At 47.0% G+C, this 23,841-nt stretch overlaps 1 protein-coding gene across 1 annotated transcript in view; it reads left to right on the top strand.

Annotated features, from left to right (window-relative positions):
* Positions 1-3,543: 3,543 nt before the first annotated feature.
* Positions 3,544-23,841, top strand: part of ush1c (Usher syndrome 1C) — a 170,714-nt gene continuing 150,416 nt past the window's right edge. The window contains exons 1-2 of the mRNA XM_028796119.2: positions 3,544-3,696; positions 20,989-21,056. Of these exons, the coding sequence (XP_028651952.1) occupies positions 3,661-3,696; positions 20,989-21,056 (104 nt within the window). The 5' untranslated portion in view covers positions 3,544-3,660. The remainder of the gene's footprint in view (positions 3,697-20,988; positions 21,057-23,841) is intronic.

The following is a 23,841-nucleotide window of genomic DNA, read 5'->3' as shown; positions in this document are numbered from 1 at the left end:
ACAGCACATTACACAGCAAGATAAAAAGAACAAATTCATTCCCGTCTAACACACACATCTGCTCACTTTGTCCAGTAATCCATCCAATGTCCAAACCCACTTATCCTGTGCAGGGTCTCAGGGCAGCCGGAGTCCATCCTAGTAAGTATCAGACACAAGGCTGGAGCAACCACTGCATGGGGAGCCAGTCCATCGTGGGGTGAACACACACACACACACACACATATCAGGGCCAAGTTAGTGTTGAAAACCCACCTGCATGTCTTTGGACTGTGAGAAGAAAGCCACATGGACACGGGGAGAACATGCAGGCTCCACAGAGCGATGGCGCAGGAGGAGAAACTTTAGGGCTACCACTGAGCCGGCCACACCTCCCAGTTTGTACTTTCTGGACACAAGAAAAGACAGAAGCTGGGAGATGAGAGCTTACTTGATTAATGGAGGAGTCCAATTAAAATAAAAACCTGGGGTCTCCGTGACTGAACACGTGACACGTCGCTGGCCCGGATCACCAAATGACCGATGTAATGGCGGTGACTAGCGGGTGCTGTGGTTCGCCAACTCCCACAGTCCTCCACCCAGACTGCCTATTAGGACGGAAGAGGCTGCCCCCCAAAATCTTGCCTATCCAGATCAGGGTCTTGGTGCCTATTTACTCCAACAAAATTGAAATCTCAGTTTAGTAAAGAAAAGTCTACACTGAGTACTTGGCATACAGTGGAGACGCGATTGGCACCCCTGTATCTGAAGTGGTAGCAGCATGTCCCAGATTTGGCCAGCCTTAGCCCCTTGTGTCGGATCGAGGTCTTTCTATTGTAAACTAGCCGTCCCCCGTGGCTCCGCCCACATAGAAAAGAAACAGGACAGTGAGGAGGGCCCCACCCACTCCTGATGTCACACTTCGCCCTCCCCTCAGCCCGCAGCCTCTGTCTCAGATTAGTGTGAATATATCACTCCTGCAAGTGAACTCTGATTCTTAGCACGATGAGAGGCACAAGTACTTTGGCTCAAGGTCACCCCATCCGATGGGTCATCGACGAGATGTTTGGAGTCCACCTGAGGTCAATTCATTGGACTGGACCTGATCAGGAAAGGCACACAGCTGTCTAGTGAAGGTCCACAGGTGAGCAAAACCCAAGCCACGAGGTCTGTGGAAACCAGGGGCACTCTGGCTGTGCCAACCCTGACAGAGACGGGCAGAGACATGAGCTCAGCACAGCACAGCGCAGCACACGATCATTTCCATTTGTTAAGCACGTCTCCCTCACTGCCCTCAGCAGCACAGCACACCAGGCACCCAATGTACAGTCCCATCTTCATCCTTTCTTCTCTCTTTGTCATTCCACCTCCACTCCTCTGGGAAGCTTCGTCCTCTTCCACCCGACTCCGGCTCCCTGGAGTGAGGCGGCTCCTTTTCAGCAGGCCCTGGGAGTGCTCCGGGTGGCTCACTAATCAGACCTGGAGTCAGTCTTAGGTGTGGTGAGGGCTCTGCATGGAGGAATCTGTGGTGCCTCAGCCACCCAGGAGGGCTGCCCTCTAGCGTCCCGGAGAAGGTAGTGCCTTGCAGATCTTCTCTTTCCAGGTTCATCCATCCAACTGGCGCCCCAGCCTGATAATGACCATGGCCACCTCTCACAGGTCGAAGGAACTGACTGCAGAGCTCAGAGACAACATTGGGTTCGAGGCTCAGATCTGGAGACGACTGGAGCATTGAAGGATCCCAAGAGTTCAATGTCCTCCATCATTTTAATAATAATAATAATAATAATAATTCATTACTGATTCTAAATTGGCCCTAGTGTGTGCTTGGTGTGTGGGTGTGTTTGTGTGTGTCCTGCGGTGAGTTGGCACCCTGCCCAGGATTGGTTCCTTGCCTTGTGCCCTGTGTTGGCTGGGATTGGCTAAAGCGGACCCCCGTGACCCTGTGTTCGGATCCAGCGGGTTGGAAAATGGATGGATGGATGGATGGATAATTCATTACATTTATATAGCGCTTTTCTCAGTACTCAAAGCGCTATCCACACAGGGAGGAACCAGGAAGCGAACCCACAATCGTCCACAGTCTCCTTACTGCAAAGCAGCAGCACTACCACTGCGCCACCTGTGAGGACAAGGCGAGAGAATTTGCGGCAGAACTCTTCATGGAGCTGACCACCCGGCCAAACTGAACAATTGCAGGAGAAGAACCTTGGAAAGAGAAAAACCTGATGGTCACTCTTGCTGAACTCTAGAGAACCTGTGTAAAGATGGGAGAAACTCCCAGGAGGACACCACTAACCTGGGAGTCAGAGCAGAGTAGCCAAACGACACCTTAAAGCCCACTTGGAGTTTGCAAAAAGGCCCCTAAAGGACTCTCAGTTTATAAAAAACAAACTTCTCTGGTCTGATGAAACTAAGGTTGAGTGCTCTGGTCTCAGTTCTACACGTCACTCCTGGAAGAAACGCACAGTCCCAGCAGCATCACAGACCGGGAGACGAGTCAGAAGGGAGTCAAGTGAAGAGACACCCTTCATGAAAACCCACCCCAAGCACTCAGGACCACCTGCTGGACTCAAAGTTCACAAAGCAGAGACAGCACAGGAGTGGCTTAGAGGCGACTCTGGGAATGTCCTCCTGTGGTCCAGCCAGAGCTCGAACTTGTACCCCATCTCTGCAGAGACCCGAACAGAGCCGCCCACTGGTGGTCTCCATCCAACCTGAAAGACCAGGAGAGCATCTCCAGAGAAGGATGGCAGACAATCCTCACATCGAGGTGTGTGAAGCTCATCACGCCAGACCCAAGAAGACTCCAGGATGGGATCATCTCAGTCTAGAACTGAGTAAAGGCTCTAAATACCATTATGATATTTCAGGGTTTTTTTTATTTTTAATTAATATGCAAAAATGCCTTTCAGTTGGTTGTTCTGGGGTACCCAGTGATACCTGATATGGAGAAAAAATGAATTGAAACGATTTGTAGTGCAAGGCTGCAACAGAACAAAATGTCCATCCATCTATTATCCAACTCGCTATATCCTAACTACAGGGTCACGGGGGTCTGCTGGAGCCAATCCCAGCCAACACAGGGCGCAAGGCAGGAAACAAACCCCGGACAGGGCGCCAGCCCACCGCAGAGAACAAAATGTGAAAAAGGGAAAGTCGCCTGATTGTTGAGGGAACTGAGTGAGGGCGGGGGTGCATTGGAGTCCGTTTTTTTTTTTATTAATTTTTATTTTTCCTTTTTTACACAGTTTCATAAACTTTATTAGGATAATTATTATAGTATGTACCTGTGTTAGATGAGCTCCTCAATAGGCACTTGTTCGCAAAAAAGAGCAGCCAAGCGACCGCCCATAATAATACGTTTGCCACGAATGTTCCTCAGATCCTTCATAGCGACGCTCCTGGAGGTAATCGCTCATTTATTCCCAAACTCACGCCTTCAAGGAGATTTTCTTTTTCTCCCGCAGCTCCCGTTTGTGCGGACGGCGGGCCCTTCACAGCCGCACCTTCACCGGACGCGCAGGTGCGCTGACTGAGCGAGCGCTCGTTGGGTGCGCGCAGCTCCACCCAGCGTTCAGACCGCGGCGTTGCACGTACACTTCAGACCTGCTAGAAGCTCGAGGCGGCGGACAGTTTCGGAAGACGACGACGAAGAAGCTTTTTCGGTGGCTTTAAACTATGGAGAGGAAAGTCGCCCGTGAATTCCGACACCGGGTAGGACCCTCTTTTTTTGGAAGTCCCTTCGATCGAGTCGTTTTGTGCGATATTTGCTCGTGTCGGTCGGTCGGTCCCACGTACGCCGGCTGGGATGCACTATGGACCCTGAAAGTATCAGTTAACCAGGGGGCTGGGGGAAGGGCACAGGAGCTCCGTCTTTTAAAGCAGCCGTGTTGGGAATTTGAGCAGGACGCCCGGGTCGTACATGCAGGAATAGAAGTTCGGGGCGTCTGTCTGTCAGTCTGTCTGCCAAGTGTCGAGCATCGGTGTGATGTCGCGCCTTAAACGCGGGTGCAAAGTCGACGCTGTGTGATGCCAGAAGACACCTGTAGCCGGCGAAACGCGCCCTCTGCCGGCCCAGAAGGTGGAACCGCAATTCATTCTTACGGGATCGGGTGAAACCTTCCGGTGGGCCAATGCCACACCTTAGTGTCCGGGGCAGCTCTATTTGAGTCATTCGGGTGTTCAGTTTTCGAGCAGCAGTTGTTCCAGGTTCACCCCAAGGTTTCCTGAGATGGGCTTCAACCTCCCCAGACCCCAAAGTAGATAAGTGCGTTTGGAATCTGAGTGGATGGATATTTCACGATAAATTGCTTAGCTGTGTAAATATGGAAATAAATACCAGCAGGTGGCGCAGTGGCCAGTGATGCTGCTTCATGAGTCCAGGGTTCAAATCCCATGCCTGGTCATTTTTGTGTTACTTGTGTGTTCTCCCTTACTGTGTGTGTGTGTATATTTTTTGCCAGGTGTTCTGCAGCAGGTGCAAGCCCACCCAGTCAGAGTTGAAGGAATGTTATGGATGGGACCTATAGAGGAGAACAAAATAAATAAAATAAAACGGAGTTTGTGATGGGCGGCACGGTGGTGCAGTGGGTAGTGCTGCTGCCTCGCAGTTGGGAGATCTGAGGACCTGGGTTCGATTCCCGGGTCCTCCCTGCGTGGAGTTTGCATGTTCTCCCCGTGTCTGCGTGGGTTTCCTTCCACAGTCCAAAGACATGCAGGTTAGGTGGATTGGCGATTCTAAATTGGCCCTAGTGTGCGCTTGGTGTGTTTGTGTGTTTGTGTGTGTCCTGCGGTGGGTTGGCACCCTGCCCGGGATTGGTTCCTGCCTTGTGCCCTGTGTTGGCTGGGATTGGCTGCAGCAGACCCCCGTGACCCTGTGTTCGGATTCAGCAGGTTGGAAAATGGATGGATGGATGGATGGAGTTTGTGATGCATACAGATGAAGGTGTGGCAGACAGCTGGGGCCCTTTCCCAATCGGGAGGCCATCGTAATGGAAGGATCAGGGGTGCAGATGTACACAAGGCACTACCTCCCCCCGGGACGCTAGGTGGCAGTGGCACCTCGGATTCCTGCAGGGCTCCATGGGAATTGTAGTTTGGCACAGCCCCATTGGGTTCCATGGTGGCCACCAGGGGGAGCTGGAGAGCTCTACTTTGGGTTTCCACCATACCTGGGAGTGCTTCTCCCATAATGTTGATGGACCACCTGAAGTGCTCCCAGGTCCAGCTTAAAACCCTCCCGTCAGGAGCAATGCAATTTGTCACACGTGCGGGCGCAATGTGTCTGTCCGGCACACAAGTTCTGTAGATTCGTGCTTGGGTACTGGTGGGAAACGAAGGCCAAGAGTTTCCCACACCTACATTGTGTCTGTTGTGTTAGGGAGCTGACGTGCCCCCTGGTGGTCACAAAAGAAACTGTTCCTGGTGCTCCCTTGATATTCCTGAGGGATGCGTGCCAAGACTTACTGCAAATTGCATCAACAGTCGGTGGCACATTTAAATTCACAGGATGGAGCTCAAAGTGCTTTATGAGATGTCGAGGAAAATATGACAAGATAGGGAAAACAAATTAAATTAGAATACATAATACAAAAAATAAATCAATATGAGCTTATATAGATGAATGATTAGAGGAATAGTAGAATCCTTCTACTTAGAGTCGTATTCTGTGTCTAAAGAGGAGTCCAATGATAGTCAGACAGCTGGGGGGACAGAAAAACATAAAGACCTCTAGTTAAGCTGCTGGGGAAAAAAATATTGAAGGGGCTTAATGGAGGACATAAGACCACCCTAAGGCCCCCAATAGACATTCTACCACTCAAAAATGTTACGTCGTGCCTTATTCGTTATTAGGCTTTGTCTGATGCAGTGGGTCTGGTGGGAATTTGGGGTATCCGTTTTCATTAAAATCGTAGGAAAGGCGCTATATAAATAAATTGTATTGTTCATATTATTTCATCCAGTCATCACAGGCAGATGCACAGGACTTTGATCAGGTGGGAACTGGAAAAGAAAACCGAGGAAAATGAAATAACTGCACATTCGTAGAGGAGTCTGATAAAGCTGCGCCTGTCTAGTTTATTAAATGCTACGAGAGAGAAATCCAATGCAATCCACGGTGGTAGCCTGGCATAGCTCAGTTAGTGAAGTGTACCACATGTTCGGTGCATAACAGCAAATGGGCACCTCACCTCACTTTTAGGGTTAGCTCTTGGAATGATAAGCAGACCACCATTAAAAGGTCTGAGGTCACAACTTGGAGTGTAGGGGGGACTGGCACTCCACAATATACAACGGGGCAGATTATTCTTAATGTTGCCCCTCTTAGGGCCCTCGAGACCCAGTCACTGGTGGCCATCAGATTCAGCAGGAGGATCACTCACCAAGAGTCATCACAGGTAGGGACCCCCTTGAAGTGGTGCTGGCAGTCATAGTGGGGCTGGTAGGGTTACACCAAACATTGCTGCCAACAGTCATCACGAGGGGTCCCATTGGAGAATCGCCACAGACAGTCATACCAGAGCAGTGCTGACTGGTTAAACTGCCTGTGGCGACGCATCACGGGACAGTTTTATAAAACATGACCCAAAAGGTGCCAACCCACGACTCAGAGTTTAAGAAACTCATTTCAAGCTTTCGATGCCTAAAGGCCACTGGCAACCACTGTAACGACGCTAAGACTGGTGACGTGTGCTCAAGTTTGCTTTTGCTGGTTAAAGGATAGGTTGGTTATTTAAGGGTTAGGGTATGGCATACGTGTGCACTTTGTGTTACACTGGAACACAAAGTCCAGCATTTTCTATAAATTTCAAAAATATTTTGCCCACACCGTTGCTTTCCAATGGAGGCAATGGGGCACGGAGCATCCCTGAAAAAACAGAAGCCTAAAAGTTAGTGAATTCTTTGAGTTTTGATAAAAGAAGATGTGGCGTCCGTGTTTCTGGTGCGTGTTTGTGATAACGAAAGGGATCTGAAATAATCGTTTTACTGCGTGTATTCCTGGCACTAGATAAGGATACGCCGTCTGTTCACTTGTGTGAGATCTCACACCAACACAGAAGTGAATCAAAATGAGACCAACCCACATGGCACAAACTGTTTACTGTGATTTGGTCTTTGGAGTGGAAGCCACGCCCCCTGAGGGGGGTGAACGGTTACTGCTGAGGTGGCACTCACAGCTGGTTTTCTTTTAAAATGGCTGAACCTCATAATGTTGGCGTTTTTTTTGTTTCACGTTGTGTGTGTGTGTGTGTGTAATCAGATCACGCCATCCAATACTCGACATCTGTCCTGGCATGAACAATGGATATGTTTTGGTGAGTTTTAAGGCTTTTGTTTTCTGGCTGTACCCCTGTCCTGTTACTGCCAATGTGAAAGCCCAGCATGGGCAAGTTATATAATTTATTTTAATTTATAGAAAATGCTGGACTTTAGAACACAGTTTTGCATGGCAGGTACATTTATGTCACATTATTTTTAGGAAGTCACTGCACACTGAAAATGACTGGAAACTACTGGAAATTGTCAAATATGATCTTGTTATATAAAAAGGGTGGCCGTTCTGAAATGTGCAGGCCCCAAATATGGGGGGGGGAGTTGGGTCCGGAAAAGGCCTTAGCTGACCAGTAGGCCAACATGTACGCTTGTGTGTATGCAGAGTGGTAAAATATCGATTTTGCTCTGGATCTAGTAAAGGCCAGTAATATTGGGATATTTCATGATCTTATGGGGATCTCTCCGAATATATCCGAAATGAATCTCTAAAATTAACGTTTGCTGTAGTGCATTTGGCAAAGTTACGACGGCGTGACAATGTTATTAGGGATTTAGGTGAAGATTGCAATTTGGATAATAAATTATGATTGTTAATAAGACTAAGAGATGCACTGAACTGAATTTCCTGGGACTGGCACAGACGGCTGCAGTGCCAGGGGCATGACAGGAGCCCCAGGCCCACAGCCCGACAACCAAAAAAAAAAGTAAGTCGGGGCCCTATGCAGATGCGTAGTTCACGTATGCCTAAGAACGCCCCTGCCAGCCAGAACCAAGCAACTATAGGCCAGTAAGCATAACGGGCATCACAGGAAAAATAATGGAAGGAATTAATAAGGAGAAGATTGAGCAACACCTGGCAAGGACAGGACAGTCAGCATGGGCTCAGAAGAGGGAGGTCGTGTTTTACTAACAGGCTGGAATTCTATGAGGAGGAACAAGAGGATGCGACCAGAGTGGAGCAGATGATGGGAGAATTCCCCTAAAAACATCTATGTAAAGCTGACCTTTGGTTATATAGCCACAAAAGAACAGCCAAGGAGGAGGTGAAGTACATCAGAAATAGTAAAGATACAGACAGTGAAATAGCAGACACCCTAAACTCACGTCTATCTGAGGTCTTCACGACTGAGGAAGTGGATAACCTGCCAGCAGTAACAGGGACTACTAAGGAGGTGCTGAGGGATTTGGAAATTGTAGAAGGAGACGAGCTGCTGAGATTAAATAGGCTGAAATCAAACAAATCACCAGGAGCAGATAATATTGACCATCGAGCTCTTAAGGAGGTCAGCGAGTGCAGATAGAGACCCTTGACGCATATTTATAGGAAGTCACTGAGCACTGGAGAGATTCCAAAGGACTGGAAAATGGCAAATATCATCCCATTATATAAAAAGGGTGACCGGGCAGAGCCAACCAACTACAGGCCAGTAAGCTTAACGGGCATCACAGGAAAATGAATGAAAGGAATTATTAAGGAGAAGATGGAGCAACACCTGGCAAGGACAGGACAGTCAGTGTGGGGTCAGGAGAGGGAGATCGTGTTTGTTGAGGAAGAACAAACGGATACGACCAGAGTGGAGCAGATGAGATTACTGATGTGGACTTTCAGAAAGCATTTGATGAGGTGCCACATGAGAGGGTGGGCATCAGACTAAAAGAAGTGGGAGTTCAGGGTGTGGGGTGTAGATGAGTGGCTCAGACAAAGGGAGCAAAGGGTGATGGTGTGAGGAACCTCATCAGAATTAGCTGATGTTACGAGTGGTGACCAGCAGGGGGCAGTGCTGGGGCCGCTGCTATTTTTAATAAATATAAATGATTTGGATAGCAATATAAAGAGCAAGCTGGTTAGGGTGCGTCAGTGCGTTGTAATCAGCGTATGCTCCCAATCTCTCCTTCTCCTCCTAAGTCTACTGATACCAAGATAGGTGGCTTGGCAAATAGCCTGAAATCTGCTAAATCATCAGAGAAGGATTTGGACAGCTGACAGGCTTGGGCAGATGAAATGTAATGTCAGTAAATGTGAAGAATTACATGTAGGGAATAAAAATGTAAGGTTTGAGTACGCAATGGGAGGTCCGAAAATCAAGAGTCCACCTTATGAGAAGGGCTAAGGAGTTGTAGTGGACTCTAAGCTATGGACTTGCAGACAGTGTTCAGAAGTCATTAAGAAGGCTCACAGAATGTCAGGTTATATAGCGCCTTGACGTGTGGAGTACAAGTCACAGGAGGTTCTGCTCAAGCTTTATAATACACTGGTGAGGCCTCATCTGGAGTCCTGGGTGAAGTTTTGATCTCCATAAAGACATAGCAGCACTAGAGAAGGTCCAGAGAAGAGCGACTCGGCTGATTCAGGGCTACAGGGGATGAGTTATGAGGAAAGATTCAAAGAGCTGAGATTAACACTTGTATTAAGGTTAGGTCTTGTTAGGTCTGAATACACAATGGGAGGTATGAAAATCAAGAGTCCGGCTTATGAGAAGGATTTAGGAGTTGTAGTGGACTCTAAGCTATCGACTTCCCAACAGTGTTCAGAAGCCATTAAGAAGGCTCACATAATGTCAGGTTATATAGCGCCTTGATGTGTGAAGTACAAGTCACAGGAGGTTCTGCTCAAGCTTTATAACACACTGGTGAGGCCTCATCTGGAGTCCTGGGTGCAGTTTGGGTCTTCATAAAGACATAGCAGCACTAGAGAAGGTCCAAAGAAGAGCGACTAGGCTGAGTCCAGGACTACAGGGGACGAGTTAGGAGGAAGGATTAAAAGAGCTGAGCTGTTACAGTTTAAGCCAGTGGTTCTCAAACTGTGGGGTGCGAATGTAACAAAAAATGGGGAGCAAATGTTGCCATATGTGGTGTAATTTCGCTATTCGTAGGAAAATTTTAAACTTGTAGCGGTGTATCGGCAGCAAAAATTATAGGCATAAATTTTAGATAGATAGATAGATAGATACTTTATTAATCCCAAGGGGAAATTCACATATTAGGGTTTATTAGGGTTTCAAAAAAATGTTAGGGGGGCACAATTAAAACTGTTATGAAAACTCGGGTCACAAATACTTAAAGGTTGAGAAACGCTGGTTTAAGCAAAAGAAGATTAAGAGGAGACCTGACTGAAGTGTTCATCGTCATATCTTATCACGCCAGGTAAGAGCGACATCATTATCATCCTTAAGATCTTCTTCAGTGCATGTAGGCCCTCGGGAACATTCACGGAGAATGTGGTCCTTTGTTTGGGTGGGCTCACCACAGTGATATTCAGTGCTTGTTGTGAGGCCCCATCTAAATAGGTTGTCCCTTGTTTTGCCCACCTTTGACCTCGCTCGGTTAAGCACGACCCAGGCTTTCCTAGAGAGGAATGTTCCATTGGTTAGATGTTCTTGAGGTGTAGGTAGAGCTTCATTGGGAGTGCTATGGTCAGTCCCTCACCACCTCTCGAGCCTTTGTGTTGTGGACTGCTTTGGATTGAAGGGTTTCACTGTGGTAAAGCTCTAACGAGAAGGTAGTCGATGATTTACTTCCTGGTGGTGGTGGTGGAGTGGGTGTCTGAAGTCCATCAGTTGCTTGAACCTTTCTAATCTTGGACTGGTTTCTCATTGTATGTGGGGAGGTGCGATCCCAGCCAGCCTGTATAAAGCAGGAAGGTGCCGGTGATGATTCAGCATGCACTGTTTAGCCCTTGTTGGCATGGGTTGACCCTGCCCATACTGGTGCGCAGTACTCTCCAGTTGAGTGCCATGGCCGTTGATCGCAGAGTCTTATGGTCTGCTCCGAAGGATGTGTTTGCTAGTTTGCTAAGGAGATTGAAGTGTTTAAAATAATGAAGGGAATCAGTGCAGTGGATCGAGACGGTGACTTTAAAATGAGTTCATGAAGAAGTGGGCCTCCACATTGGGCCCTGTGAGCCTCCGTTTGATGATACGGGTTTGCGAATGTCCTGGTAGTGCCACTGAAGGTGTGCAAATTTCTTGAATTTCTCAAAGATCCCTCTCCCACTTGGACAGAGGCAGTGGTGCAGTAAGAATTATGTTTCTAGACTTCTCTAGCACCTTCAACACCATCCAACCTCTGCTCCTTAGGGACAAGCTGACAGAGATGGGAGTAGATTCATACCTGGTGGTAGCATGGATCGTGGACTATCTTACAGACAGACCTCAGTATGTGCGTCTCGGGATCTGCAGGTCTGACATTGTGGTCAGCAGCACAGGAGCGCCGCAGGGGACTATACTTTCTCCGGTCCTGTTCAGCCTATATACATCGGACTTCCAATACAACTCGGAGTCCTGCCACGTGCAAAAGTTCGCTGACGAAACTGCTATCGTGGGCTGCATCAGGAGTGGGCAGGAGGAGGAGTATAGGGACCTAATCAAGGACTTTGTTAAATGGTGCGACTCAAACCACCTACACCTGAACACCAGCAAAACCAAAGAGCTGGTGGTGGATTTTAGGAGGACCAGGCCCCTCCTGGACCCCGTGATCATCAGAGGTGACTGTGTGCAGAGGGTGCAGACCTATAAATACCTGGGAGTGCAGCTGGATGATAAATTAGACTGGACTGCCAATACTGATGCTCTGTGTAAGAAAGGACAGAGCCGACTATATTTCCTTAGAAGGCTGGCGTCCTTCAACATCTGCAACAAGATGCTGCAGATGTTCTATCAGACGGTTGTGGTGAGCGCCCTCTTCTACGCGGTGGTGTGCTGGGGAGGCAGCATTAAGAAGAGGGACGCCTCACGCCTGGACAAACTGGTGAGGAAGGTAGGCTCTATTGTAGGCATGGAGCTGGACAGTTTGACATCCGTGGCAGAGCGATGGGCGCTGAGCAGACTCCTGTCAATCATGGAAAATCCACTGGAGCCACTGAACAGGATCATCTCCAGACAGAGGAGCAGCTTCAGCGACCGACTGCTGTCACCGTCCTGCTCCACTGACAGACTGAGGAGATCGTTCCTATGTCACACTATGCGACTCTTCAATTCCACCAGAGGGGGTAAACGTTAACATTACACAAAGTTATTGTCTGTCTGTATACCTGCATTGTTATCAATCTTTAATATTGTTATTATCAGCATGCTGCTGCTGGAGTATGTGAATTATTAATAAAATCTATCTATCTATCTATCTATCTATCTATCTATCTATCTATCTATCTATCTATCTATCTATCTATCCTTATATAGTGCCTTTCATCTATCTATCTATCTATCTATCTATCTATCTATCTATCTATCTATCTATCTATCTATCTATCCTTATATAGTGCCTTTCATCTATCTATCTATCTATCTATCTATCTATCTATCTATCTATCCTTATATAGTGCCTTTCATCTATCTATCTATCTATCTATCTATCTATCTATCTATCTATCTATCTATCTATCTATCTATCTATCTATCTATCTATCTATCCTTATATAGTGCCTTTCATCTATCTATCTATCTATCTATCTATCTATCTATCTATCTATCTATCTATCTATCTATCTATCTATCTATCCTTATATAGTGCCTTTCATCTATCTATCTATCTATCTATCTATCTATCTATCTATCTATCTATCTATCTATCTATCTATCTATCTATCTATCCTTATATAGTGCCTTTCATCCATCTATCTATCTATCTATCTATCTATCTATCTATCTATCTATCTATCTATCTATCTATCTATCCTTATATAGTGCCTTTCATCTATCTATCTATCTATCTATCTATCTATCTATCTATCTATCTATCTATCTATCTATCTATCTATCTATCTATCTATCTATCTATCCTTATATAGTGCCTTTCATCTATCTATCTATCTATCTATCTATCTATCTATCTATCTATCTATCTATCTATCTATCTATCTATCTATCTATCTATCTATCCTTATATAGTGCCTTTCATCTATCTATCTATCTATCTATCTATCTATCTATCTATCTATCTATCTATCTATCTATCTATCTATCTATCTATCCTTATATAGTGCCTTTCATCCATCTATCTATCTATCTATCTATCTATCTATCTATCTATCTATCTATCTATCTATCTATCTATCTATCTATCTATCTATCTATCTATCTATCTATCTATCTATCTATCTAAGCAAGCCGTCTGATTCCTAAAGAATAACAGTAATTGTATTTGCGTACTGCCTTTCCATTTAACCGCGACTTCAGCGGCAGACCATTGTCCTCTGCCTTTGTGACGACATTTTGTGGCAACTCAGAAACAATTGAAGCAAATCCAATGGCGAGCAGTTCAGTGCCCTACTCAGCCATCGCTCTTTCTCAACTGTTTTGGTGCTGTGACCCTTTTTTTCTTATGTTGGTGGTCTTTGCGACCCTTACTTAGGGGTGGGGGGTGGTGGTGGTCTCTTTGGTGAAGTGACTGCAGTCATTTGTCGATGCACAATCGTGGAAGTGATGAACTGCCCACCCAGGACACACATTGTGACCCATTACTGTTATCTACATTAGCACCTCACGCTCCTCCCTAAGTGGCGACCCAGAGGTCCCGCTCGGTAAGAACCTGAGCAGCCTGTTGGTTTGAGACGCTGCAGATACCCTTTGCCCGTCATGTCACCCCAGTTACCTTTCAGCTCATGCGCTCTGCTGTCTCCACTAAAGCCTCTCTTCCAGTTATTTGAGCTGCTAGGACCGGTGAGACCCCCCCAGCCTCTCCTGATTTATGGTTCATTTGTAATTCACTGCACGTGTAGGGTGGGGTGCTGGATGAGGGGACGCCCATAAACCAGTCACTGAGCCATCTGTCCTCCTGCTGACCTGCTGTGCCCTTTTGTCAACGCCTATAAATTTTGTGCTACACTTTGATTATTTTAGCGGAGCTCATTTTGAATTTCCTTTTAATAGTTTTAGAGAAAGAAAAGTAATGGAACACATGCAGGCCCACCTTTCGGGTAGGTCAGTTGGGCCCGTCACCCTCGGCGCCACTCGAGGTGCACCTTTGCTGAGCATCCCTAAAATTCAACTTCAGCGCCTCCATCTTTAATGACTTCCTAAGGGACACACGGTGGCATTTACTGTCATTGTACCCATCCCTGCACTTCATCACCCGAAGGGCCAACAGGGCCTCGAGTCTGCGTGATGAGCGCCGTGTTGATGAGCTTGGTCTCGAGCTGAGAGTGCGTTTAAAGGGGGGCGCACCTGCCAGGGTGGGTCCACTTTGATGACCTTTTTAGCAGGATGCCACGGACCACTGCATTCAAGCTTCTTGGCTTTTGTTGTCATGTGACCTGGCTGCATTTATTTCCCCTGATTTAATAATATTAATAAACTTTATTTATTTATTTATTTAATTTTATTTATCTGGAGTCAGTTTTGGTTTCCAGGCTACAAAAAGGACATAGCAGCACTAGAGAAGGTCCAGAGAAAAACAACCAGGCTGATTCAGGGGCTACAGGGGGTGAGTTATGAAGATTAACAGAGCGGAGCCTTTACAGTGATGATGAGGAGACCTGACTGAAGGGTTTAAAACGATGAAGGGCATTAGCCCAGTGGACCGAGACGGTGACTTTAAAATGAATTCATCGAAAACACAGGGACACAGTTGGTAAATTTCACACAAACATTAGGAGGTGTTTCTTCACACAGAGAAGTCAGTGACCAAGTAGTGTGGTGGGCAGCAGGACTTGAGGGACCCTCAGAACTCGCCTGGATGTTGTTTTAGTAGAATGAAGTTGGTAGGACTGGTGATCTTTGTTGGGCTCAATGGCCTCTTCTCGTGCAGGTTATTCGGCTGCTGTATTATGGGATGTTATTGCTGCTCCCTTCTGAGAGCCGCCGATGTGGCCATTTGGATCTATGAGGTGACAGTTGCCGGCCCTGGCATATCAATATACAGTCATAAGAAAAAGTTTGGGACCCCCTCTTAATTCTTTGGATTTTTGTTTCTCATTGGCTGAACTTCCTTTTAATATCTGACATGCCTTATTGAGACAGTAGGTCATCAGCAGTGACTTTAAGTTTATTGGATTAACAGAAAATATGCAATATACATCATAACAAAATTAGACAGGTGCATAAATGTGGGCCCCCCAACAGAGAGATGACATCAATACTTAGTTGAGCCTCCTTTTGTCCTCTAGACACTGTCCTCCTACAGCCTCTGATGAGTGTCTGATTCTGGATGGAGGTCTTGTTCACCATTCTTCATACCAAATCTCTCCAGTTCAGTTCAATTTGATGGACAGCCTGCTTCAAATCATCCCATAGATTTTCGCTGATATTCAAGTCAGGGGACTGTGACGGCCATTCCAGAACATTGTACTTCTCCCTCTGCATGAATGCCTTTGTAGATTTCCAACTGTGTTTTGGGTCATTGTCTTGTTGGAATATCCAACCTCTGCATGTGTAACTGCAACTTTGTGACTGATGTTTGAACATTATCCTGAAGAATTTGTTGCTATTGGGTTGAATTCATCTGACCCTCGACTTTATCAAGGGCCCCAGTCCCTGAACTGGCCACACAGCCCACCCCACAGCATGATGGAACCTCCACCCAACGTGACAGGAGGTAGCAGGTGTTTTTTTTTTTTTTTTGGAATGCGGTGTTCTTCTTCCGCCATGCAAAGTGCTTTTTGTTCTGACCTAATAACTCCATTTGTGTCTCATCAGTCCAAAGCACTTTGTTCCAAAATGAATCTGACTTGTCTGAATGAGCATTGGCATACAACAAGCGACTCTGTTTGTGGCATGAGTGCAGAAAGGGCTTCTTTCTCATGACCCTGCCATACAAATGTTTGAATTGTAGAACGATGTATGGATACACCATCTGCAGCCAGATGTTCTTGCAGGTCTTTGTAGGTGATCTGTGGGTTGTCTGTCACCATTCTCACAATCCTGCTCATATGCCGCTCCTGTATTTTTCTTGGCCTGCCAGACCTGCTGGGTTTAACAGTAACTGTGCCTGTGGCCTTCCATTTCCTGATTCCATTCCTTACAGAAACTGACAGTTTAAACCTCTGAGATGACTTTTTGTAGCCTTCCCCTAAACCAGGAGACTCCACAATCTTTGTTTTCAGATCTTTGGAGAGTTGCTTTGAGGATCCCATGCTGTCACTCTTCAGAGGAGAGTCAAAGGGAAGGAAGCACAACTTGTAACTGACCACCTTAAATACCACCTTTATATCTCATGATTGGACACACCGGTCTATGAAGTTCAAGGCTTAACGAGCTCATCAACCAATCAGCATTGAGCAGTGACAGGCATTCAAATCAGCACAATGACAAGGGGACCCACATTTGTGCACAGCCAGTTTTTCACATTTGATTTAATTTCATACAACTAAATACTGCGTCACTAAAAATCTTTGTTTGGAAAACACCGCAGTACTCCTAGGAAATGAAAGACAGACCACTGATATCTTTATTGTTGAAAGGAGACTCAATTATTATGCAGGCTGAGAGGGGGTCGCAAACTTTTTCATATGACTGTATGAGCTGTGGCAGATGGCCGGGGGGCCTTATCTGGTCGGGACGCCCTTCTGATGTGAGGACATGTCAACAGCAGTACCTCCCCCAGAACACGAGAGGGCAGCCACCCTGGATGGCATCGGGACCACAGGCTTGGAAGCTCAACCCTGCTGGGGCCCGTGGCTACGGACAGGGGGTGCCTGGACCGCTCTGGAGCCTGTGGTCTGCAGCACTTCCACCACACCCAGAAGTGCTGCCAGAAGAAGATCGGGGAGCACCTGGAGCTGTCCTGGCACTTTTTAGTTCTCCCAGATTCCCATGATGCCTTCTGTCTCACATGCACTTCTCCTTCGTCTCCACTAGGTGTCCCCACCTATGTGATTGCCTAATTAATTGACAGAATTCTGACGATGCTTTTTTTTTTTCCATGCAGCCACCACTTTTTGGGACCCCCTGAGCCTATCAATGTAGGACAGACCCTTTAAACTTGCACTTGTGATAATGTGCCGAAAACGTCCTTGTGGTAGAAATCCAGTGATGTGTAGTTGTGACCCCCCCCACTTCACGGCTGTCTGCCTCCAGTTGAGCCGTCATCTTCAGCCTCCAGCTGTCTAAAGATGAATGAAAAGTGTCCTGTGCTGTGACAATGACAAGGCACACTGGGCTTGTGGTAGCCATCATGTGAGCCAAATGCCAGAAGTGGTTAGTAGTTGATGTAAAGACCCCCACAGCCAGTGAGTGCAGGCAGCAGAAACAAGACGGGCCATCAACTACCGAAATGAGACTTCTTGGGGGTCACAGTGCGTGATGGGGTGCGTGTCTGGCACTTGGATGTTCTCTCAGAGTAGTCAGCGGGGTAAAGGCGGCCATTTCCTGCTTGACGGGTGTCAAGTGTCCTGCCATGGAGCAGCTCATCGCCCAGGCAGAACTGGGGAATGGCAGTTCTGGGCCACCAAATGACACTCCAGCTGTCACCAAGCAGAGAAACTCAATTCCAGACGTTAACGGCTCACTCGAGTCTATCATGCAGTAAACGTAATGGTTCATGCTAAACGGATTACATCAATTTGTGGCACCTTTTATTATGGCGCGGTTACAAAGGTCACCCTGGCAGCAGCTGTCAGTTTTCAGACTTTAACGTTTATGATGATGAAAAGCCGTGACGCCGCCACCACACGATGTGCCGACCTTTGTGCTGACTTGACATTGAGGTGGGCGCTGATGGCAATCCACATGTCATTAGCCGATCTGGCGGTGCCCTTCGCTCGGGCAGCACCCTGCCTGACATGCGTGTTGTGGGGGGTTTGTAGGTGTAAAGATCAGGGCAGTTGGTGAGGCGGGGGGTGGGGAGCAAGCGGCCCACTGGGCTGTCAATCAGTGTTTGATATAGCGCCTTTCATACAGGGCTGCCACATTAGCCAACAATGAAGGATCGAATGTTTGCAGTGACTCAAATGTGTGCCCGTTTTCAGAGTCGGACGCCTTCGGTTTGTTCACATTGTCTTGTGCCCCCCCTTTGTGCTCTGATTACTTAAATTCATTCCTTCCTCATTCAGCACCACTCGTTACACCAGAATGACAAAGCGGAAATGGAATTTTATTAAATATGAAAAACTGAAACCACCCCTTATCACAAGTATTCAGACCCTTTACTCGGTGCTCAGCTGAGGCCCCTTTGCCAGCCATTACAGTCCTGAGTCCTCTTGGGTTTGATGTCACAAGTGTCACACATCTGGGGGGACCTCATGTATAAAATCAGGCTTAGAGTTCGTAATGAAATTTTGCTTATTCTTGAAAGGTGAACTCGGCGTACACATAAATAAAATGTCATTTATAAACCATACGTATGCCAGGTGCCGCGGCAACTTCCTTATAAATCTGAAATCGGACCTAGAACTGTGTGTGTGCTGTCTACGTGTTTTTAGCCATCCCCTGTCACCACCTATCAGTAACCATATATGGTGTATATTGTTTAATATTCATTATCTTATCACCATATATTGTAAATCTGCCCGTGTTCCTGGCTGTGTTGCATCAGAACTAAATTTCTGAAGCAAATAACAAGTAACTCCAAAATCCCCCATCTTAGTCCTTTCTGGTTCATCACGCCATTGCACTCCATTGTTGGGGATGTTTGTGGGTGCGGGGTCACCTGTGAGACCCAATCATGTTGAAGAATAAAGGGGAGCGCAGGGTCACATGTGGGTCCCAATCACGTGGAAGCAAGAAGGAGGGTGGGGTCACTTATGAGTCTCGATCATGTTGAAACAGGAAGGGGCGGAGTCACCCGTGGGTTCCAATCACGTTAAAGCAAGGAGGAGGGCGGGGTCACCTGTGAGTGTCGATCACATCAAAGCCTGTGGTTTTGTCAAAGTTGTGGTTAGGATGCCCAATGTGTGTACCCCATGTTAATTGGGTTGGTGTTCAGCCAATCAGTTCTATTTAAAAAGGCGTGTCGTGTGTCGTACAACATAACAAGCAATGGCAGCTTTAGCTCTTCTGGAGGATGTCGACAGTGACTGGCCAAAACGAGTTTCCAGGGATTGGGATGAGTTTTTTGGCTCACGATGATGCCTGGCTTGTAAGCAAACATAGTCGTCCTAAATTAGAGCTAACATTTTAGAGACCACTACTGTGATCGAATCAGTCCAGGATCATCGCAACATGACCGAGGTGTCATAAAATGTGCAGTGGAGTCGCTAAAATGCCAACCCCAAACAACATCTGCATGGACTTACAGAAGGTCGAAACATGACATAACCTTCTGCCAGTGTCCACGCTACGCGTGTGTTTTATAAATCTCGACTCCTGCAGAAGAAGTTGTTTACACGCGCGCTTTATTTGTGAGGTCCCCCTGGATTTGTGGATTCTCTGCCATTCTTCTCCACTGATTCTCTCAAGCTCTGTCAGGTTGGATGGAGACCATTGGTGGGTCTCTACCTGTTGAGCCAGAGGAGGTGGGCCCTCCTGTGACCCCTGACCAGGGTTATTGAAGAGCCCCTCAGTCTGTGGAGTTGCAGCGCTAGTTACGATTTCGGACTTCCAGCTGACTTTTTTGGATTCTCGATTCTTCTAGTGGACTGGCTTTGCCTGCTCTGAGGTTTGATGATTTAGTGCTTTTTGCCTATTTTTCGATTTTTTTTTTGCCTAGTTTTGAACAAAGGATTCTTTGTTTTAAATAAAAAATAACCTTTGAATATAAAGGATTTTTTTTATTGTTTTTTTGTATTTTGGGACCAGGGGTTTTCTGTGGTTCCCCCTCTTCCTTTTTTTGAGCAGATTGAAATCCTAACACTTTTGTTGCCTGCTTCTTGAGTTTGGGGTGAGGTTTGTGTTTAATTTCTAGGCCTTGATGGAAGCCCGAGGTTACATTTGTCAGGGTTTGTGAGCTGGAAAGATTACAACTCTGTCCCAAACGGTTTCTGTTCCCATAAGGCCACACTGCAGTATTTGATGCCACTCTTTTCTGGTCTCCAGGGTGGCATGGCTGAGGGTTATGTGTCAGAACCTGCCGTTGACCAACCTGACCGTGAGTGCTGCTGCTTCTCTGTCTGCGGATCACACAGGAGTATTTCATGCCATCCCACCTTGTGTGGGGGGTCTTTAAGGGTGAAAGTTCAATGTCCAAACCCTGAAGCTGCTGTGTGCCAAATGTGACGTCGGTGGCTGTAAGCACTAAAGCCCAGAGAGCCGGTGCTGGAAAGATGCAGACGTCGACGTGGTGGTCCTGCTCAAGTCAGTGGGGACACGATGTGAGTACGGTGGCACTCCTAGTTGAAATTACGAAGAAACAAAAGTTGTTTGAAATGTGTTCGATATGAAGAAAGTGCCTGTGAGGGCAGCGGAAGTGTTGAGGCTGCTCTCCGTCAAGAACTTGTAAAGTGACACCCGCCGATTGAAGCTCTCATCACTCGGCCCCAAGGCGATTGTTTGAGCCGAGCTCCGTTCGAGATACCACAAGCAAAGCGAAAGCGATCTGCCGGCGAGTCTGCTGGGCAGAACAAAGCGGCTCCCAGAGCGCTGAGCATCTCTCGTCTCGCGGACCACCTCAGACAGAACTCGGCCCCTGACGGGCGGCATGTGCTACCACAGCGAGTGGCCCAAGCGCTTTCTCAAAGTGTTTGTTCAGCAGTTCAGCCGCCATCAGGTCAGCTCGGGCGCCCCGGCCGTCTCTGTCATTTAGGTCTGCTGGGGTGGCCGTGGAGAACTTTCTGCACTTTCCTTTTTCTTGTTTCTGCAGCTTGGCTGTCTTAGTTGTTGAAGGGAGAAGTTGACTTTTTTTCTCATTTTCTATTCAATTCAGGTGGAGCTGCTGATTGATAATGAAGCCGAGAAGGACTACCTGTACGACGTGCTGCGCATGTACCACCAGTGAGTACCCTGCCGGCTGGCAGTCCGCTCTCTCTTTGTTGGCTTGGGCGATGGCGGTGGGTGGGAGGAGAAACTTCTGGTGTGCAGTTCTTCTGTGGACCCCTGTAGCGGCCAGGTTTTATAGAACCCCCATTTCCCAATCGGCACGTCCATTTCCTACACAATTGACCCCATTGTTTCATTAGCATTGTCTACTGTGTAGCTTTATAAAGTTGTCGTCAATCCTGTGCCAAGTCCAGTCAAATCCTCACTGACATTTCAGTGCCATACCTTGGCAGTCCACAGCACCATCTTTACTGAGGAGCAACCTGACCTGGAAACTTCTGTGCCCATTACCTGGAATAACTCCAGGCGAGGTGTAGCTCACCTTGGCATGACAGCATGAGTAACTCCACCGCCCTCTAGTGTCTCCGCTCTGTCACTGCTGCTATCTTTCACTACGTCTTTGCCCTCTGGTGTCTGAGCTCGGTTTCTAATGGCCTTCCTGACTGAATCGCCCCCTAGTCTCTGTACTGTGTCACTGATACCCAAGACTAAATCAGCGCCCTCTAGTGTCTGAATTATGTTTTCCAGCTTTTTCTCCTACTACTTTGAATACTGCTATCATTGTTGTTATCTTTGTGGTGAAGCGTTAGTATCCAAAAAGTACCAAATGTCATCACGTGTGGCGATTTATGGCAAGGGGTCCTGTAAAACTGTGATGTCTCTCAGTTTCACATGTGACCTCCACCTCTTAGATGGGACAGGGGATGAGGACGCTTCATAAGCTCTTCTGATGTCCAGCATCTGGGCATTTGACAGACGGCAGGAGACCACTCAGTCCGTCAAGCCCACTCATTTAGCTCTCATCTCATCCTGATCCATCTTTCTGCTTCAACTCCGTGTCTCGGCAGTCTCTTTGCGTAAAGAAGTGTGTCCTGACTTCACTCCTAAACGCACTTCCCCTTAATGTCCACGGGGGGTCTTGAAGTATGTGAGTCCCCCTGAAGCCAAAACCATGTTGCTGGATCTTATCCTAGTAGGACGTTTAGTGCAATTCCTGGGAGAAATTCCAAAGACGCCTGGTGAATATGGCCGCCCAGGATGCTTTGCTTGTGGATTTTTGGGTTTGTTTTGTTCTTGTTTGACTTTTGGAAGTCATTGTTTTGCTCCACTCCTGTTTCAGTGATGATTTTTCACCCTGCCTTAAATTTATTTTTGATTTATTCGGTCATTTTATTTTTTACAAGGTGTAATTGCATTTCTTTGATGTTGTGTTTATTGATTTTTTGGTTTTTTGTACTCTTCTGTTCTCCTTTATCAGTTGTCTGCCCTGTCACATTTAAGTAGAGCCGAAGGAGGCGGGGCCACCTGACTTGCATTGAAGCTGCAATGGGCTTTCTATGCATTTTATATTCTTAATAAATCTGCAAAAGTTTGCACATTTTCACTTTGTGATTCCGGGTTATTCCATTTAGATCGATTGGCAAACCTGTCAAATGTTTTTGTTTGAAATTAAAGCCACAACACGGTGGGCAGAAAGTGAATCTACTGTCTGATTAATGTGAGAGAGGTAATAAGTAAAGTTGGTCAGTCAGTCAGTCAGTCAGTCATCGTCCAACACACTATATCCTAACCACAGGGTCACAGGGGTCTGCTGGAGCCAATCCCAGTCAGCACAGGGCGCAAGACAGGAACAAATCCTGGACAGGGCACCAAGCACACACATTAGGGACAATTCAGGATCGCCAATGCACCTAACCTGCAAGTCTTTGGATTGTGGGAGGAAACCCACGCAGACACGGGGAGAACATGCAAACTCCACACAGGGAGGACCCGAGAGGCGAACCCAGATGGGTCTCCTAACTGCGAGGCAGCAGCGCTACCACTGCGCCAATTAAAATATAATATTTTGTCACACATAGAAGATGGTTTACAGGCTCACTGGTGCCATTTCTCAGTCGGACTGGGGGCTGGCGCTGTCACCTGAGCGTTTCTCTTTTTTATCCTTCTGCAGACCAGCAGAAGCACCTGCCTCCCAATGTCATCACCACCAGTCCGGCCCCCTCTAATGACATCATATCCTGTACCCAGAACCCCTCTTTCTGTCACATCAGTTCCTGTTCCCACTCCCTGACTCCTCCTCTTCCTCCATTTCCAGTTGTTAGTCAGTTCTGTGTTTATTTTTCCTGCCAGTTCTTTCAAGTATACGGGGTGCCCATCCCCCAAACCCAGGTCTCCTTAATGCGCCACCGTGCCACCCTAATAAGCAAAGTGATATCCCCAAAAGAAAAAACAAAACATGGGCAATAGCAAAATCTTGCAAAATAATATTCAGAAGATGAAAAGGAGAGAAACTTGAGGCAGTGATGCCAAGGCTGTGCCACACCAGCACCTGCGTCCCCGCAGCACATGGCAGGTGGGGTGACGTTTTTATGAACGTTTGTTTACTTCCTGGAGGTTTTGTTCATTCTGCACTTTAAACTTTTCGAGGTTTATGGCAGTCATGTTAATCAGTGATTTGTTTCTAGGTGTGATCGCTCTTTTCTTTTTAAACTGAATTGTACGTCTGAGACAAACTGCAATAAAAAACTAAATCTGATGAACTGGCGTGGAGCTTCTCAAACAAGCCGTCAGTCCTGAAGGCGCTCAGGTGGGCCACTGGGTGACTTGTTGAAATCTTTTCAGTGGCGCCAGTGCCAACTCCTGAGTGTTGATTTAATCGCTGAATCTTCACTGATTTAAGCTTTATATATTTTACTTCATCATCTTATAATCCTCAAAAAAGAGCAGCAGACTGGTAGAC

The sequence above is a fragment of the Erpetoichthys calabaricus genome, chromosome 2, assembly GCF_900747795.2.
Source record: "Erpetoichthys calabaricus chromosome 2, fErpCal1.3, whole genome shotgun sequence".
Taxonomy (NCBI): Eukaryota; Metazoa; Chordata; class Cladistia; order Polypteriformes; family Polypteridae; genus Erpetoichthys; species Erpetoichthys calabaricus.
The sequence above is the reverse complement of the archived record's forward strand: the minus strand, read 5'-3'. Positions and strand labels throughout refer to the sequence as shown.